The 18989-nt window shown below is 42.4% G+C and overlaps 1 protein-coding gene across 1 annotated transcript in view; it reads right to left on the reverse strand.

Moving 5' to 3' along the window:
- EXOC4 (exocyst complex component 4) overlaps positions 1–18989 on the reverse strand; it is a 499321-nt gene that overhangs the window by 56043 nt on the left and 424289 nt on the right. Inside the window, exons 15-16 of the mRNA XM_044279994.1 lie at positions 9824–9965; positions 2960–3138 (exon numbers count right to left, since the gene is read on the reverse strand). Coding sequence (XP_044135929.1) covers positions 2960–3138; positions 9824–9965 — 321 coding nt within the window. The remainder of the gene's footprint in view (positions 1–2959; positions 3139–9823; positions 9966–18989) is intronic.

The raw sequence follows: 18989 nt of genomic DNA on the forward strand, positions 1-18989 counted from the left end.
TCCCCTTCCTCAGTGGCACTACCCCGATTCCATTATCTGTGCATTTTATAGTTGCCATTGGTATTCTTGAAAGTCCGTTCTGGATCCTAGTTACATCAAAGACCTGGTCCTGATCCCAACAGTGCATATTTTTTACTTTTGTTTTTTCATTGTGGTTTCCTTGCAGTTATAATGCGGTTTTTCACATTGTGATGCGTTTTTTTGTTTTATGTCTGTGATCTTATGTACATAAAACAACAAGCTACATCTTATTAATTTTAGACTTTACATTTATATACCTTATGAGGATACCATTCACATTTCTATTTAGTCGCATATCCATGCGCCAATAATAACATGTGTGATCTCAATGTATAAAACCACAAATATATTAAAAAGGCATATATGAAATAAATGCCCTGTATAAAAAATATAAATAAATAACGTGCAGGCCGAATATGACATCAAAGCACACTACTATGGATCTTCCTAGTGATTAAACACTTCCATCGCTATATCCCATGTAGCTGCATTTTGTCCTCATATCTCACATCTACCTAACCATTTTTATAAGATTAGATATGGATGTCTTTAAAATGGAATGGTAGAATTAATTTATATTTTAATGCCTAATACTTCTTGTACATGTTATAGGTCTTTTATTCTTTGGGGAACTTTTATTCACATATTCTTGAAGATATTTCTCCGATGTTAGATGGTGGAATAGGGAAGAGGGGAGTGGGGGGCACGTGTGGGGTAGAGGGAGAGTTGCAGTGCTGAAAAACAGCCCGACATGCAACTCTGCATCGACACCCAAACGTACCACCCTAAATGAAACCAAATATTTCCAATTCTGCATTAAGTCCCTTTGGTAGAAGACTGCCAATTTCATATATTTTTCTGGACTCCACTCTTGACAATCTCTCAATCTGGTTTCCTCCCCGCCAATGCTTCTCTACCCTCTCCAGCGCTTGATTATGTATCTCCTTGAAATGTCTGGATAGCAAATGTTTTTCATAACCTTTTGCTATGTTATTTAGATGTTCTGCTATCCTGACTTTCAAGGTTCGTTTAGTTCTTCCTATATACTGTCTAGAACATGGACACTGGATTAGGTAGATAACATTAGTGGAATCGCAGGTGAGGAAATGTTTGATGGTCATGGAGTGAGAATTTTGTGTTGAAGTAACCGTAGTGGTTTTTCTAGGGAATTTGGTTTTTCAACAGCCCAGACACTTGCCGCATCCAAAAAAGCCTTTTAATTGAAGCCAGTTAGATGCCGGGCCTCCCTTACTTTTCTCTTTCACCGATGGGGCTATTTGAATCCCCAAATTTGGAGCCCTTGAATAAGTAATTTTAGGGATTGGAGGCAAAAGCATCCCTATTGTCTTGTCGTTATGTAGGTGATGCCAATGAGATTTTATGATAGATTCTATCTGTTTTGCCTGAGTATCGTATGGGAGAATAATTCTAAACTCTGGGTTATCTACCTGTTTGGGTTTCAGTGTCTGTTCAAAAAACTTCTTCCGATCTAGGTCCCTCACCCTGATTAGGGCCTCGTTAATAATTGGTTCAGGGTACTTCTTTTCTCTGAATTGGTTGTTCACTAAGTTGGCCTCCTCCTCAAATTTCTCATCCTCGGTACAGTTTCGCTTGAGTCTGCGAAACTGTCCAAAGGGTACATTTATCAGCCATCTTGGTAGGTGGCAACTTGAGAAGGGAATATAACCATTTTTGGCCGTGGGTTTTTGAAATGTATTGCAAACGTATTTATTATTTTTTCGTGTAATTTGAATGTCTAAAAATTCTATCCTCTCTTCTCCAATATTGGAGGTGAACTTAAGATTATTTATATTATCATTAATTTTGATAATGAATTTATCCAAGTTTTCTTGTGTCCCATTCCAAATGAAAATAATATCATCGATGTATCGCCGCCATAGGACCAGGCTTGTCCCCAATTCAGAAGCTGTCATCCCTCCTATAATCGAGTGTTCTCCAGGGATCTCATTATACAACAGAAACAATATTTTCAGAGCACCAACTGCATGTCCAGTCATAAAGTGTCGATTTTTGTTTTTGTTTTTCTTTTCTTTGTGTGTTTGTTATAATGGGAGTTAGTTATTTTATATGTACGATATAATAAAGGCTATGTTTTAAGGCAGGTAGTACCCTGTGATTATCCTCTGAGTGGAATAAACAAATAAAAAAATAAGTACACCAGGAATGGACTCAATCCTAATACAAATACATAAGTTCTTTTTTTTCAGATTCAAGCCATTCGGATGTCTTGTTTTTATTCGAAGAATCCAGAAGGCTTCCCTCTGTATTAAACGCTTTTGCAAATTGTCCCCTCGAATAGCAGGCAAAACTCGCTCAATTCCAAAAGCGGAAAATGTTCGTAAGCTCCAATCATGTAACGAAATGAAATGTCTAGCTGCATTCGAAATATTAGCGTACGAAGAATTGGTGACATAGTTTAAAAATATAATGCAGACGGATCCGTTCTGAACAGATCCCATTGTCTGCATTATATGAGCGGATCCGTCTGTGCAGACACCAGACGGATCCGCTCTGAACGCAAGTGTGAAAGTAGCCTTTATTGCTATTTTACAACTTTTATATTATAATGTATGAGCATACTCCTGTAGACGGCACTCAGGAAACCTGGTGACCCAACCGAGGAGGGAAGTCAACTTTGATTATGCCATAGTCATGGACCATTGTGATCAAATGGTTAAACACTTGAGATTGGCGTTTCCTGTAGTCAGGAGTCTGCTGTAAGAACAGGAACTGTTAGTAACAGCCTGTTCTTAGCGCAGGAGCTCTCAGGGAAGCGCTCACTATGTTCTTCTTTAGAGACGCCAAAAGATGTTACTTTAGATTCAGTACAAGGAAGAGACGGACAGTTATTAAGAAGTTAAGAAAATGATAATATAATAAGGAGAGCAAAATAACACAAACACATGTAAAATGATACCTTCAAAGATGTACTGGAACTTGTGCTGCTGGAGACTGGCACCCATTGCCTCTTCTATTCCACTTACGTCCTTGTTCAGTCTCACAATAAGAGGGTCATAATCCATGCTTTCTGCATTAGCTACAATTGCGTAGTTTCCTTGCTTGGCCAAGGGAATAAGATAATGGAAGCAGTGAACTCTGAATAAAAAATAAAAATAAAATAAAAACATCAATGCATTTTTATATATCGTGACGACTGACATATTCGCCACATTTTATGTTATCTTTCAAATGTCATTTTGAAAATGAAAACATGAAAACGTTTATGGTTAAATGTTAAAAATGTGGTGTGAGCACCAAAATAAACGGTGTATTAGGGTCAGATAATGTGGAGCTTAAGGAAAATTTCATTTCTCGGTGCCTTTAAGGACACAGTGCCGTAGGTCACATTTTCTATAACCTCAGCCATGTCACTGGGACAGATTTTAATTTACCTGCATGGAGTTTCTCAAAGATCACCTGGAAAATAAACCTTGTGATTGATGCCTTCACAGTACACTCTTAATTCCTAGCACCGAGAACGAAAACTCTCTTATGAAAGGCTGACCCCTTGGGTCACACACAAAATGTCAAATGCCTTTCAGTCTGGCACGTTACACGTAAACTTGCAGACGCTTCCCTCTGTGAACTTTTCAGAGACCTCCCTATTATAGAGAAACTTGTATTAGAAATGTTTTAGACAAGATTGCAGCATACAGGAGCATAAGTTCCTCTGACTGCAACCTTTAGCCACTAAACCTTGAAAAACAAGAAAAAAAAAATAACATTATCTGCTCAAGAACGTTTGCCTGCAGTCCTTCATGGACATCTGCAAAATGCTGCAGAAAGCACATAAACAGAAATACTGCAGTCAGAGAAGTGCCTTCTTCCTCCTGCCTCTCCATCTTTGGCTGGAGATCGGCTCTGTGCATGAGCTCACAGGCAGACAGGAAATTCAGGAATGGGCGTAGCTTAACACTACATTCACTTCAATAGACATCCAGAATAGTGTAAAAGAGGTGGAAGCTGCAAAACTTCTATGGCTTTTTACAAAACCTCCCCTCTGTGTGTGCAGGATACTGGACACTACAGAAAGTGCTATCCAGCTTTTCCAGGTGCCTGAATGTCAAGTTTGACTATATAGCCAGAAGGGATATCTCCCTGCCTGTCTAGGCAAATATGACATTCATCATAGGATTACAAGTCTCGTGGAGTTGTCCATAAGACTATAATGTTACCCATTCATAGTGCAAGTAACCAAGCTTTCCCAAGAGCCTGAAAGGTAAATCTGCCCAGCTATGCCACTATTTATGAGCAAGGAGCGGCCTTATCTCGGTAGATTTGGTATCGAGCTGTCCATTACAGTTCCAACCCAGCTTTCCCAAGACCCTGAAAGGCAAAACTGCCTAAATATGGCGCTACCATATTTTTCACCCTATAAGACGCAACTCCCCCAAAGTGGGGGGGAAATGTCAGTGCATCTTATGGGGTGAAAATAATGTGTGCTTCTATTGTGGAAGTGCTCGTTAGTACAGGAGAGCCGGGAAGCGATGAATGCAGCGATCCCCAGGCTCTGTACTCACAGCTTTCTGGTTCTTGGCAGCTCGCCATGCTGTGACCTCACACTGTGCAAGTCAGGTCACAGTATAGCGTGCGGCAGGAAAAAGAAGTAGGGTGCTGGATCCTAGGAGCAGCGGCGTGTGAACATGGGGGTCAATTACATAGAGATCTGGTCTGAGGTCTGATTGGGTGACTTATGGAGGTCTGATTGGGGGTCATTCATATGGAGGTCTGATCTGAGGTCTAATTGATAAAAAAAAAAAAAAAGTATTTTCTTATAAGTCCTAGGTGCGTCTTATAGGGCGAAAAATATGGTATATAGAAGTGACAAGAGGGATTTATTTTGGTAGATTTAGTATTCTGCAGTCTAATACAGTTCCATATGAGTGTAGCCCAGCTTTCCTATGGCCCTGACAGGTAAATCTGTCTGGCTATGGCAATATTTAGGAGTGAAGAGGAGTATTCATTTTGGTAGATTTAGTATTCTTTAGTCTATTGCAGCTCCACATGGTTGTAACCCAGGTTTACTAGGACCCTGAAAGGCAAACCTGTTTAGCTACGGCACTATTTGGGAGCAAGGGGAATAATTTATATTGGTAGACTTGTTATTTACCAGTTCTTATCAGATTCATATAATTTATTTATTTTACTCCTTTGTGCCAACATATTCTGTAGCGCATCAAGTTACCTAGCTTTCTCTGGACCCCGAATGACAAATCTATCTAGCTATGCCACAGTAATGAGGATTTGTCACTGGGATTCTTACTTAGCTTTTCCTGGCCCCTGGCTTACAAGTCCAGCTATTTATTCTACAATACTTAGGATTTAGCAATTCATACACAGACGGAGCTGGCATTCTGCAGTCTGCGAAAGCTGGGTAACAACCTCTGTGCAGTGGTGACGGGGCGTATTGGTTATATAAAATATACACAATGCCACCCTGATGATGTGGGCTTCTATCACATGGTGCCAGAGCAACATAATCAGCTGTCACCAATCCAGCTGCACAGTGCTGTCACCCAGCTTCTCCGGGACCCCAAACAGCAAGCTGGTCTAGCTATATGAATGGATCTATCACATAGATCCCAATTATAAAATCAGGACAACCCTGATCTCCAGCATACCTCCACATGCTACCCAGCTTTTCAAAGCTGCTGAAAGGCAAAAGGATTTATCACTGAGTAACTGGGCTGATTAGTTATTCAGCTGTATGGTGCTGTTAAAGGGGTTCTCTGTGTTCAGGGATTCTTTATACTTTGAGTACATGAGTGGAGCATCAGAGCATTTCCTTGCTCCGATTCTCCCCTTGCCATGCTGCATCGCGAGGATCTGTTTGTTGTGTGCCAGTCACGTACCGGGCTTCACATCACTATGCTAAGCAGAGACTTCTGCCTAGCAGTGAGCCCGGTGATGTCACTGGCACAGATGGGTGGTTTATAGCGCTGTCAGTAGCATAGTATCCACCTTTTCTTTGGGACATTGGTACAAACAGCTCAAAGAACACCCAAGCAGAGATTTTTGATGCCACTGAATCTGTTATACTGAGACAAATTCGGCACTCAGTGACCAAGAGTGTATGCGTAAAGAGTTACGAGCCAGCAAACATTCCCAAGCACAGCGCAGTGAGGAGGTAAAGTCAAGTGGTGAGATGTGTGATCTGACTGCCGTTTCTTCAGCGCTTGTTCTCGCACTCAACTCCCGATACCGAAACTAGAGGTCAGAAACGGCAAGCAAGGGTGAGAAGCGCTAGTGCGCAAATCAACTGAAGTTATTGGTTAAATCCTTGGCACACATTTTCTATTAGTGGCAATAGACAATATAATAGCACTGTAGATCCATATGGACATTGCTAATGACCGCAAAGTCAAGTACAAACTGATTGCAATTAACAACATTCACATAATGTGACTCTGCATAACTATATAGCCATTATCAGTTGAAATATATTAGTCCTATATGCGAGAGCTTTGCATATACAGTAGTTCACAACAAGGGACTGTGACAGTATTGATGAATATTAATATACTAGCAGAAGGACCCGGTTTTATACAGGTATATTTTATCTATTTCATTTAATGTTTGTGTGTGTCGTTAAAAGATATCGACAGTATCCACTATAACAGTGACATCTACAGTACCCCGCCCCTTTAACAGTGACCTCCATAGCGTCTGCCCCTTTATTAGAGACCGCCACAGTACCCTGTCTCGTTAACAGTGATTTCCACAATAACCTGCTCCCTTAACTGTGACCTCTACAGCACCCGCCCTTAACACTGACCTCCATAGCGGACTATCCCCTTAATTGTGACCTCAACAGCGCCCGCCCTTTTAACAGTGACCTCCACAGCATCCCACCCCCTCATCAGTGACCACCACAGCAGCCCGCCCCTTTAACAGTGACCTCCACAGCGGCTGCCCCTTTATTAGTGACCTCCACAGAACCCCATCTCCTTAACAATGATTTCCACAACACCCCGTCCCCTTAACAGTGGCCTCTGCAGCAATCTGCCCCTTATCACTATCCTCCATAGCGGACCGTCCCCTTAACTGTAACCTCAACAGCAGCCTGCCCCTAAGGTGGCCAGAGGTCCGGTTTTAGGCCGGACAGTCTGGCTTACAGACTCCCTGTCCTCTATCCGGCGCAGGGCCTGGACGGACACAGGGATGTTCTTTTGAACAGCCCACTCTCAGACAGCAGCACTGTGATGTCTGAGCGTGATCTGCAGGGAGAAAGTCACCTTCCCTCCCACCCCTGAAGCTGACAGAAGTAGTTTTTACCTTCATTTTTTCAATCCCCGTCGGTTGTGGAGGAGGGCGGGGATGTGGCTTAGAAGGACCTGGGGGCGGGGTTTTTAAGTCTGTCTTTCGAGGGTGGCCGGAATGGCCAACCTACCTGCCCCCTGAACTGTCACCTCTACAGCACTCCGCTCCCTTAACAGTATCATCCACAGCGCCCTGCCCCTTTAAAGCTGACCTACAGCAGTGAAGAAAAATGGCTGGGTTGTTATGGAAACATGGTGTAAAACTGTGTGCATGTGGAGACTAAGGGCCTGCGAGCTTCTATTGGCTGATAAGGGTCATGTGACCAGGCTTCTATTGGCGAATGCATTTTTGCGAATATCTCACGCAGGGATGTCCTTTTGAACAGCTCACTCTCAGACAGCAGCACTGTGCTGTCTAAGCGTGAGCTGCAGGGAGAAAGTCACCATCCCTCCCACCCCTGCAGCTGACAGAAGTTGATTTTTACCTTTATTTTTTCAATCCCTGACGGCTGCGGAGTGGGAACGGCATGGCCTAACCGAATTGGGGCATGGCTTAGCGGGACCTTGGGCCAAGTTTTTAATTCCGTCTTTTGAGGGTGGCCTAATTAGCCACCCTACCTGCCCCCGAACTGTGACCTGGACAGCACTCTGCTCCATTAACAATGTCACCCACAGAGCCCTGCCCCTTTAAAGCTGACCTGCAGCAGTGAAGAAAAATGGCTGGGTTGTTATGGAAACCTTGTGTGTATGTGGAGACTAAGGACCTGCGAGCTTCTATAGGCTGATAAGGGACATGTGACCGTGTGTATAGCAGTTTGGATATGAAGAGAAAGACCTGCAGGCTTTAATTGGCTAATATAGGTCATGTGATGTGCTATATTTGCATTTTTTGGGGGAATATCTCAGGAACAGTACGTGCTAGAGAGCTGAGACCCGGTCTAAAACCTTCCCGGACACCTGATGTACCTGTGTGCCAAATTTCGTGATTGTAAATCCGACGGTGAGAATTCCTTTAGCGGACATACAAGTCACTACAACTACCACTGCACCACCAATGAAGAGGTGGGAGGTAACCCTGTTAATACTGGGGGGGGGGGGGGGAAGCACACTGCGCCACCAATGTTTTAAAACCAATAATACAAATACAGGAGGCGGGTGTCGCTGATCGCAGCTCCAATAGAGGTCGAGTGCTGGCTATGTGATTCTGCAGCCAGCACCCTCCTCCTGTATCTGTATTAATGGATTACTTATCTTCATTGGTGGCGCAGTGGCCACAGCTGAGGAGAACATGGTGCACGCCGAGACCAGCGCGCTCCATGTTCTCTGATATTAGGCTGTGCATTAGGTAAATGGCAAATCCTGGTATCGAATCGATACCAATACAAAAGTATTGATTGCGTATCAATAATTTGATACCCGGTGCAACCATAGTTGGTGGTAGTGTTGAGTAACACATTAGATGCGGAATTTGGTCTAAAGGTTAGGAAAACTTAGATTTTCCACGAATCTCGCATTTCGTGGTAACGAATCAGGTTTTCCTAAATTTTCAGCTGCACGTGTTACAAAGCGAAACTAAGTGTAGAGGAGACAAGCCCAGGAACAGAAGATCACCCATAAGCCTGTGCAGCCAGCCAATCCTCAGATAGCCATTCTCTGTGATGTCACAGCCCTATAAAACCCTCATCCTGGGCGGTCTCCGCCATTGTCCTGTGAGCTGGGCATAGGGAGAGACACAGCAAGTGCTCATGTGCTAGGGACAGTGCTGCTGAAAACGATTCAGAGAAGAATATTGGAGAGGGAGAGTGCAGGGAGACTGTAGGGAGAGTGCAGGAAGACTCATTCTGAGTTTGTTTTATTTATTCCTACATCAACCGCAAACTAAGATATGTAATTCAATACCAATAAATAGCCTTTACTATTCCACTGCCAGCGTGCCAACCAATACCATCCAGTCTGCACCCCTTAGGGGGGACTTAATGATGACCATGCTCATCTTTTGCTGGCTTTACTTCTTCAAATCATCCTTCAAAGTCTTCATTTTCCAAAAAAGTTAGCAAGAAGCAGATAGAGGAGGAGCTGGATATTCCTGATGACATATTCTCATCGCTATTAGATGAAGTGGAAAAGGAGGAAAAGCAGATGGCAGAAGAAGGGCTCCCACCTGTAGGGCAGCAGAGCGCTGGGGTTGGAGAAGTGGTACAGCCCCTGTTTAAAGGTGCATTAAAGGTCCCACAATGAAAAATGACTATACAGTGCGGTCTTCATTATTAAATGAGAGGCAGATGCAGGCTAATTGGCCGCGCAGTTCCTCACCACAGCACGTCCGATACCTGATTTATAGCCATTCGTGATGAATTAATTTGGACCTAATTGAATTTCTTGTCGGACTTCGGTGAAGCTGCCGAACTGGATATTTGAATACTTCGCTCGACTTTAGTTGGTACCATCATGCATGTGTCACAAATGTACATTATGGCCATTACTTATTTAAGTACCACCTGAAGGCAGATGATGAAACCTACCTGACTTCCAAATGTAAAACAAGCAGACAGCGGTCAGACATGTCTTGGAAAGAATTAGCCAGCTCATTGAGAGTCTGCAAAATGATCTCAGACACAGCAGGAATGTCCACACTGTTGAGACTATCGGCGCCAGGGGACATTGCTATAAAAAAAGAAAAGAAAGAAAAACTTATATTAGTTTGTGTATTATTCAAGTATTATAATATTACTTGATTATAACACTCTAACAACGGGTTTTGATTTTACTAAAAGCCATGATTTGAAAACAAAATGCTTATGTAATACTTACTGTATATTAAAAAGCTTTTTGTTGTGTTTTTTTTCCCCTGAGCGACAGATTTTGGCAAATAGTCTGTGAGGTATATGTAATTTTTTTCAATTAGGTGGTGTTTATTGTAGTGTTTTTTTTAAGACATAACAGGTTGAAACTTATGTTGCTTTTTTGGTTTTCCAGTTTCATAGGAAAAATACCTGAAAAAGACACCATCCACATATTTCTTTTGAAATAAAAACACTATTAAAAAACAGCATAAAAAATGTTTGTGGCATGGAAAAAACCCGCAAGTGGCTTCTGATGTGTTTTTAATGGGTTGAAAAAACCCAGAGCAAATTTATGTGTGAAGGAGCCTTTAAAGAGGACCTGACACCACCACTAACATGTCTGTTTCTAGACTTTTCATACAACAATTCTGGAGCATGGTTTGCATCATTCTTGTGTTATTCCTCATACAAATATTTGAATAAATTGGCAACTTAGTATTAAAAGTTGGGGGTGTGCCTCTATGCTCTCTAACATTTTCCAATTAGTGCTGACAGCACCACACCCATTTGACAATAGAATATATATATATATATATATATATATATATATATATAAATGTGGACAAAGGCAGTGAGGGCAGCAAGTCACAATATGGGCCACTTCAGAGCTATTTTTCTAATAGAAATGTACAATTTAGTAATTAAAATATACCCTCAACAGTGTAATATATATTTATATCATAAATCCTGATTAGAGATGAGTGAATCAATTCTAACAAATCAATTCGTCTCATCAGCTGGGCTTCTTCACCTCTAGTGGGTGTCCCTGCAGGTGAAAAAGTGCCCACCTGCCACTAGATTGACAGGGCTGGACATTTAGCCTGGCCTTGTGCTGCCGCTCTGATTCGCAGAACACGGGAAGAAGCTCTACTGGGGCTTCAGAGCAGCCTCTGCGCAGGCGCCTCTGCATTTCTAGGACAGTCCCCCACATGTGAATAAGTCCTGCTGTAGCATTTACACTAGAAAAAGTGTTCTGTAATCGGCTAGTGGTACAGTACAGGAAATGACAAACTGTAGGAGAACAAAATGGGTCTCTGGTTTAGAAGCGCAAAAGAAAAAAAAAAGTTTAAATGAGAACCAAAAGTAAACCATTGTCAAATGTGTGGAAGAAGCAAATGTTTGTTTTTAATTATAGCTGTGTTTGAGGCAAACTTCACTCAGAACCATTTTCAGATTTCAAGCAGTATGTGATTTATAATTCATTTATCATGTTTTAGTAATAATTACTGCAGGTTTGTTAGAAACGATTAATTGCAAGTACAGACAAAAGCCACGGGCACTCCATGTGTCAGCTCTCACAATTCTAGATTGGGAAAAGTAAACCTCAACTGTTTGATTTGGGCTTTTTTTTTTTTTTTTTACTCACTGTCACAAACTTAAGGACAAAAGGAAAAACATTCCAAAAGAAAAGATGCAGAGCTTTAACCCCTAATGGACACAGACAGTTTGCACTTTAAAGGGGTTGTCTCATCATGGACAAGGGGGGCATATCGCTAGGGAATGCCCCCATTGTCTTATAGGTGCGGGTCCCACCGCTGGGACCTGCACCTATGTCGAAAATGGAGCCCCGCAAGTGAAGGAGGGTGCACTGTGCATGCGCAGCCGCCCTCCATTCATTTTCTATGGAGCCGGCGAAAATAGCTGAGCGCTGGCTCGGTTATTTCCGTCATCCCCATAGAAATTAATGGAAGCGGGGGCCGCGCATGTGCGGTACGCTCCCATTCACTTCTATGGAGAGCTGGCTTGGTGGTGGCCAGACCAGAGTCCTCACCAGAGTCCTCCAGCCACTACCTTGCAGGGCTCAGCTCTCGATATAGGTGCGGGTTCCAGCGTTGGGACCCACACCTTTAAGACAATGGAGGCATATCCTAGTATCCTAGCGATATGCCCTCGTTGTCCACAATGAGACAACCACTTTAAAGGACCAAGCAAAATTGTAATACGAGTCACAATTTTTTAAGCATTTTTTTTCCTGAATATGGCAACAGACCATTTGTGGTCATAAACTGCTGTATGGGCACACTGCAGGGCTGAGAAGGGAAGTAGCATCCTTTGCCTTTTGGAGGGCAGATTTTGCAGGGTTTGGGGTTCCATGTCACCTTTGAGGGGACCCTGAGGTACCCATAGGAAGGAAACCGCACAAAAATTACCTCATATTGGAAACTACACCCTTCAAGGAATTTATTAAGGGGTGTAGTGAGTGTTTTAACCCCACAGGATAAGGGTTAAAGGGGTTGTCCAGGTTCAGAGCTGAACCTGGACATCCCTCCATTTTCACCCCGGCAGCCCCCCTGACATGAGCATCGGAGCAGTTCGTGCTCCGATGCTCTCCTTTGCTCTCAGGAGGGCTGCCGGGGTGAAAATAAGGGTATGTCCGGGTTCAGCTCTGAACCCGGACAACCCCTTTAACAGGAGAAAACACCCCCCAAAATTGGTTACTCATTTTTTCCTGTATATGGCAACGCCCTACATGTGGTTATGAACTGCTGTATGGGCACACCGCAGGGCTAAGAAGTGATGGAGCCCCATTTGGGTTTTGGAGGGCAGATTTCCCTGGAATACCTCTTGGGTGCCATGTCACATTTGCACAGCCCCTGAGGTTACAGGACAGTGTGAAACCCCAAAAACTAAACCCTTCAATGAATTCACATGGGGTTATACTGATTAGCTTGACCCCACAGGTGTTTCATAGAATTAGATTTAAGATTAGGACATAAGATTAAAAATTACATTGTATTTCAATTATATGTCGTTTTAGCCTCAACAATGCCCCCTATGTGGTCATAAGCTGCTGTTTTGACACATTGCAGGGTTTAGAAGAGAAAAAGTACCTTGTTATTTGGCTGACAACTTCAGAGGCACCAAGGTGAAATAAAAAAAAAAAAAAAAGAAAAGAAACTCGCATGTGACCCCATTTTGAAAACCACACCCCTCATAGAATTTACCAAGGGATGTTGTGGGCATAATGCACAGCGGACCGTGCAAAATGAAAATTGCACTTTTTACACACACATGGCATTTCAATCCTCAATAGAGGTACCATGAGGTGAAAACTCCCAATAAGTGACTCCATTTTGGAAACTACACCTCTCATGTTATTTATCAAGAGATAGAGCGAGCATTTTGACACCATAGGTATTTTGCAGAAATTGCAAGTTTTCCACAATATGCTGTGCCCAACTAGTGCCATCTGAGACACACCACATCTCTTAAATTGTCAGACGGGTTCTACTGGAAAGTGAAATGCCATAAATGTGGATGTAAACTGCTATGTGGGTATGCTGCAGGGTTCAGAAGGGAAGTATCGCCTTTTGGATTTTGCAGCGCTGATTTTGAAAGTTTACAGGAGCCATGTTGCTTGCAAACAGCCACTGAGGTACCGCCACTGAGGTACCAGTATCGCTATTTTCTAACAACCATACATTTTTTATTTTTCTCTCTTTTCACAGAACTGTGTGAGGGCTCATTTTTTGTGGGGTGAATTGCCATTATCATTGGTCCTATTTTGGGGTACATGTGACTTCTTGATTGCTTTGCATTCTGATTTTTAGGAAACAGGATAAGGCCTCCTGCACATGAACGTGTGCTGCCTGTTGCCGTATTGCGGACCAAATTTGCGGATCCGCAATTCACGGATGCCATTCTGTGGGCATTCTACATCAGGGATTCCCTTCAATGGGTCCGCAAATCTGGAGATGCGGAATGGTGCGGAACGGAAGCACGGAACGGAACCCTACGGGTTTCATCCTGTACTTCTGTTCTGCAAAAAGAAGGAACATGTCCTATCTTTTTGCGGAACGGGCGGATCGCGGACCCATTAAAGTGAATGGGTCCGCGATCCGCTGCGGCTGTCCCACGGTCGGTGTTCATGCATTGCGGCCCACAATTTGCAGGCCACAGCACGGCCACTGGGTGCAGGAGGCCTAAGGAAAAGGCAGCAACTCTGGCATCGCCTTTTAGGTTTTGTTATTGCTGCGTGCACTGCGTGGGAAAAAAACATGTTAACATTATTCTGCTGGTCAGTAAGATCATGGCATATCAATTTTATATGTATATTTTTTTTTGATACTTTCACAAAATTATAGCATTTAAAAAAAGTCGCCATTTTCTGAGCACCATATTTGTTTTAATTTTCTGGCGATTGTCTTCTGTAAGGACTTGTTTTTGGAGGGATAAGTTGACTTTTTCATTGGTACAATTTTGGGGTACATGATATTTTTTGCACGGTAAGGTGACCAAAAATGGCTGGAATAGTTTTTATTTTATTTTTTACATTTTTCACCTGAAGGGGTGGATCACATGATAATTTAATAGAACGGGTCGTTACGGACACAGAGATACAAAATATGTAAATTGTAAAATTGTTATTCAGTTTTACACAATAAAATAATTTTTTAAAACATTTTCTGAAATCCGTATTTCTTTGGTGATGGTCTTGTGTGATGGCTCATTGTTTGCGGGATGAGGTGATGTTTACATTGGTACCATTTTAGGGTACATATGACATTTTGATCACTTGATGTAATAATTTTTTTTTGGGGGGGGGGGCCAGGTGACCAGAAAATGGCTGTTCTGGCATAGTTTTTAGCTTTTTGTTTTCTTTTTTTCTAGGGCGTTCACTTTACAGAGTAGTTCATGTAATAATTTTATAGAGTCAGTTGTTACGGATGAGGTATTACCTAATATGTCTATTTTTTTCTATTTTTTTACAACTGTAAATTGCTGAGAATGCAGAGAAAAGGGCAAGGTAAATGCTGACATGAAAAACAAATCATTATGAAACCGGGCCACCCTTTAAGTGGAGAAAACATGGCTGATTAGATCTGTGTCTTTTATAAAACCACAACTGCTGCAAAAACATGACAAATAAAAATAGAATATACATGCATTTATTTAGAAATGTTTTACTTTTTTGGGGCACATTCAAACAGCCACTGCAATGTAGGTTTTTAGATTACATATAAAGGGGATGTCCAGGATTATAATTTGTACGAATAATGTTCTGTTACATTAAAAAAATTATCAACTTTGTGGGAAGAAAAAGCTAATTCACAATGTACAGGTCATTACCACTCTGCCCATGGTTATGAATGGACTCCCTTTAATACAAGTATGTTTATATTCAGTGATGGCCAGTTCGCAGTGTTCACCCGCGAACACATGCAATCTGCCATCTTAACTGACAAGTCCGGCGGGGCACAGGTAAGTCCTTACCTGTGCCTGTGCGCGAGCTGGTCTGAAATGAAATGCGGTCTCCGGGAGCAGGCAGTTCTGAGAACAGCCTCCGGGGCGAACACTGCAAACTGTCCAGCTCTATTTATATTGTTAAACTTCTTCTCTAACCGATGTAGGTCTGAGCCCGCTCTACACATGGCAAGTGCTAAAGAGCTGACACCCACCTGCAACAGTTGGAATTGTCGATAACTCTGATCCCTACTGTTTGACCCTTAGATGCCATTGTTAATAGCAACTGTGGCATCTACGCGGTTAGATGCCACCCTCTTTGTGATGTGATTGCGAGGTTGTAATGGCAGCCAGTGGCCTAGTAAAGGCATCCAGACATGGAATCATAGAGCTTGTATTAATCCCTACTAGAGGTAGGACTTAATTGAATAATAGTAAAATGAGAATACACTGCAATACTGAAGTGTCTCCTAAGGAAACTAAAAAAAGTTTTTCTTTTTAAATATATAGATACCGTAAAAAAAAAAAAATTAAATTAAAAAATGATTTTCCCTATTATAAAAAAATTAACATAACATGGCACTGCTGTGTTCAAAAAAGTCCAAACTATTCAAATATCAAGTTATATTTCTCACACAGTGAATGACGCACAAGATATAAAACAAATTCCTGGTGCCAGAAATGCCTCACAAAAAATAAAAAATAAATGATCAGGAAAACCTATGTACCCTAAAATGGTACCCATAAAAGTAGAATATGGCAACACAAAGCTATTTAAAAAAAAAAAAAAAAAAAAAAAAAATTTGCATTTTTTTAAAACTAGTCAAACATATAAACCGTACTTTTCATATTATAAGACGCACTTTTTTCTCCCAAAAGTGGGGGGAAATGTCGGTGCGTCTTATAGTCCTGATACTAATGAGAGCTTCCATTATGGAAGCAGTCATCAGCATGCAGGAGGCGCGGGAAGGTAAGGGAAGCTCTGAACGGCTGTACTCACCCTCCCTGGTCTTCTTCTGGGCTCCACTATGCACTGTGTCCTGACAGTATACAGCATTTGGATGTAGGTGCGCACTATGACCTGACACTGCGCAAAATCAGGTCACAGTGCAACGTGGTCCAGAAGAAGACCAGGGAGCTGTGAGTGGATCTGCAGAGTGGAAGTTCCGTCTGTAGCAAGTGAGGTAAGTTTTTTTTAATTTTTTTTTTTTAATGTCCGATCTGAGGTCTGATGGGGGTCTGATCTGAGGCTGGGGGGATCTGATCTCAGGCTGATGGAAGTTTGGGGGGGATCTGATCTGAGGTCTGATGGTGCTTGGGGGCCTGATTTTGAGGTCTGATGAAAAATGGGAGTCTGAGAAATTACTTTCCTTATTTTCCTCCTCTAAATCCTAGGTGTGTCTTACAGTCTGGTGCATTTTATAGTAAAAAAAATATGCTATCTCTGTAACGGTACTCTGCTACTTTCACACTTGCGTTCGGAGCGGATCCGTCTGGTATTTGTACAGACAGATCAGTTCCTATAATGCAAACGATGGTATCCGTTCACTAGAAAAGTCTAAGTACAATTTGTATTCAGACAGACAGATCCGTCCAGACTTTACATTGAAAGTCAATGGGGGGCGGATCAGTTTGAAAAATGCACCATATTGTGTCACCTTCGAACGGATCCCCCCTATTGACTTCCATTGTAACTCTGGACGGATCCGTTTGCCTCCGCATGGCCAGGCGAACACCCGAACGCTGCAAGCAGCATTCAGGTGTCCGCCTGCTGAGCGGAGCGGAGGGCAGACGGTGCCAGACTGAGGCATTCTGAGTGGATCCGCATCCACTCAGAATGCATTAGGGCTGGACGGATCCGTTCGGGGCCACTTGTGAGAGCCTTCAAAACGGAACTCACAAGCAGGGCCCCGAACGCTAATGTGAAAGTAGCCTTACAATGTGTGTCAGGACGGATCCGTTTGGCTCCGCTTCGTCAGGCAGACAGAAAAACGCTGCAGGCAGGGTTTTGGTGTCCGCCTCCAGAGCAGAATGGTGACTGATCGGAGGCAAACTGATGCATTCTGAGCGGATCCTTTTCCATTCAGAATGCATTAGGGCAAAACTGATCCGTTTTGGACTGCTTGTGAGAGCCCATGACGGATCTCAGAAACGGAAAGCCAAAACGAGAGTGTGAAAGTAGCCTAAACCGCACAGTGCACACTACCAAAACTAAATTATACTATTACAGAATACAAAACATCCTGCAAAAAACAAGCCCTCATACAGCTATGTCAGTGAAAAAAAACAAGAAAAACAACAACAACAACTTATGGCTCTTAAAAGTGTGGAGTAAAAACATAATTGTCACTGCCAAAACAGACATGGTTCTTAAGGGGTTAAAAGCAACCCTACAGTTTAAGTGGTTCACCTTGATAGCTGATTGTTAAATGTTATTTACTAGATCCGGTCAACGCCTGGTCTTAACTAAAAGACTTGCAAATGACTTACATGCTTAACATACTATTACAGAGGGTCTAAAATATCATGAAATATGGAAGCTAAGTGACATGTGGTGCATGAGATGTTCAATTCAATAAGAGCAGCGATAAGCAGCACCCACCATCACTTCAGTAAACAGCGATGATGGAGAGAGTTCAGACTGTCACCCATGATAAAGAGCCCACTAAACACTCTATTAGTTTTTCATTTGCTGAATTAATGTTCTTTACGGGCCGTGTGTGCCGGGTGCTTAATGAATTGTCTCGTTAAAGATGCCTGCGGTGCTGTTGGGCTGCCTGCACTTCAAGGCATAAATTCAGACAAGAAATGAGCCATCGTAAAGAGGACATAACTCCTCTGGAAAAAAGGTTTTATTCTTCAGCATTTGTGCAGCCTTGGGACCAACTGGATTATCAGTAAAAACTACAGTGGAAGGGGTTTTGAAAACTATTAGTCCTAGATCTACATAATGTGCCATCAAGGAGATGGCTTCATTTAAATATAGTTTCACTAGTATCATTCCTATTCAAGTACAGCTTCCATCCTCTTCTTCATATTTCTAGCAAAGTTATGCACCACATAGTACCGATATTTCAAAGCTCATACTCTAAGGGTCTTATCACTGAAATCTATAAATCTCCTTAGTACTGCAGCACAGTTTTGGAGAAGTCCCAAAAAACACTCAATTATGATCAAATAGGAATCATGGTTTGGTAAAAAAACAAAATTCCATAGGCTGGTAATATAGGCCAGAGAAGCAAAAAGTTCATTGTGCGCCTTGTAAAAGAAAGGATTTGTGCAGTGCAAAGATACCGATGGCCTATCCTCATAGGTCATCAATATCAGATCAGCGGGCGTCTGACTTCGGCACCCCGACGGATTATCTGTTTGAAGGGGTAGCAGCGCTCAGGCAAGTGATGCTTCTGCTTTAAAATTACCTGTTCATCATCTCATTTACAGCGGCTGCGCAGCATAATTACAACTGCTTGTTCCAGTACGCTGAGCTGCCTCTACAAAGGAGGTGCACAAAAGCTTCTCTGCTGATCGTCTGGGGGTGCCTGGAGTCGGCTCCCCACTGATCTGGTACTGATGACCTATCATAGTTTGAAAGTCTGAAAAAAGATATATCACCATCCAGTCCATCCTATTATAGGTCATCAATATTTTTGCACTTCACAAC

This window comes from Bufo gargarizans, chromosome 2 (assembly GCF_014858855.1).
Source record: "Bufo gargarizans isolate SCDJY-AF-19 chromosome 2, ASM1485885v1, whole genome shotgun sequence".
Classification (NCBI taxonomy): Eukaryota; Metazoa; Chordata; class Amphibia; order Anura; family Bufonidae; genus Bufo; species Bufo gargarizans.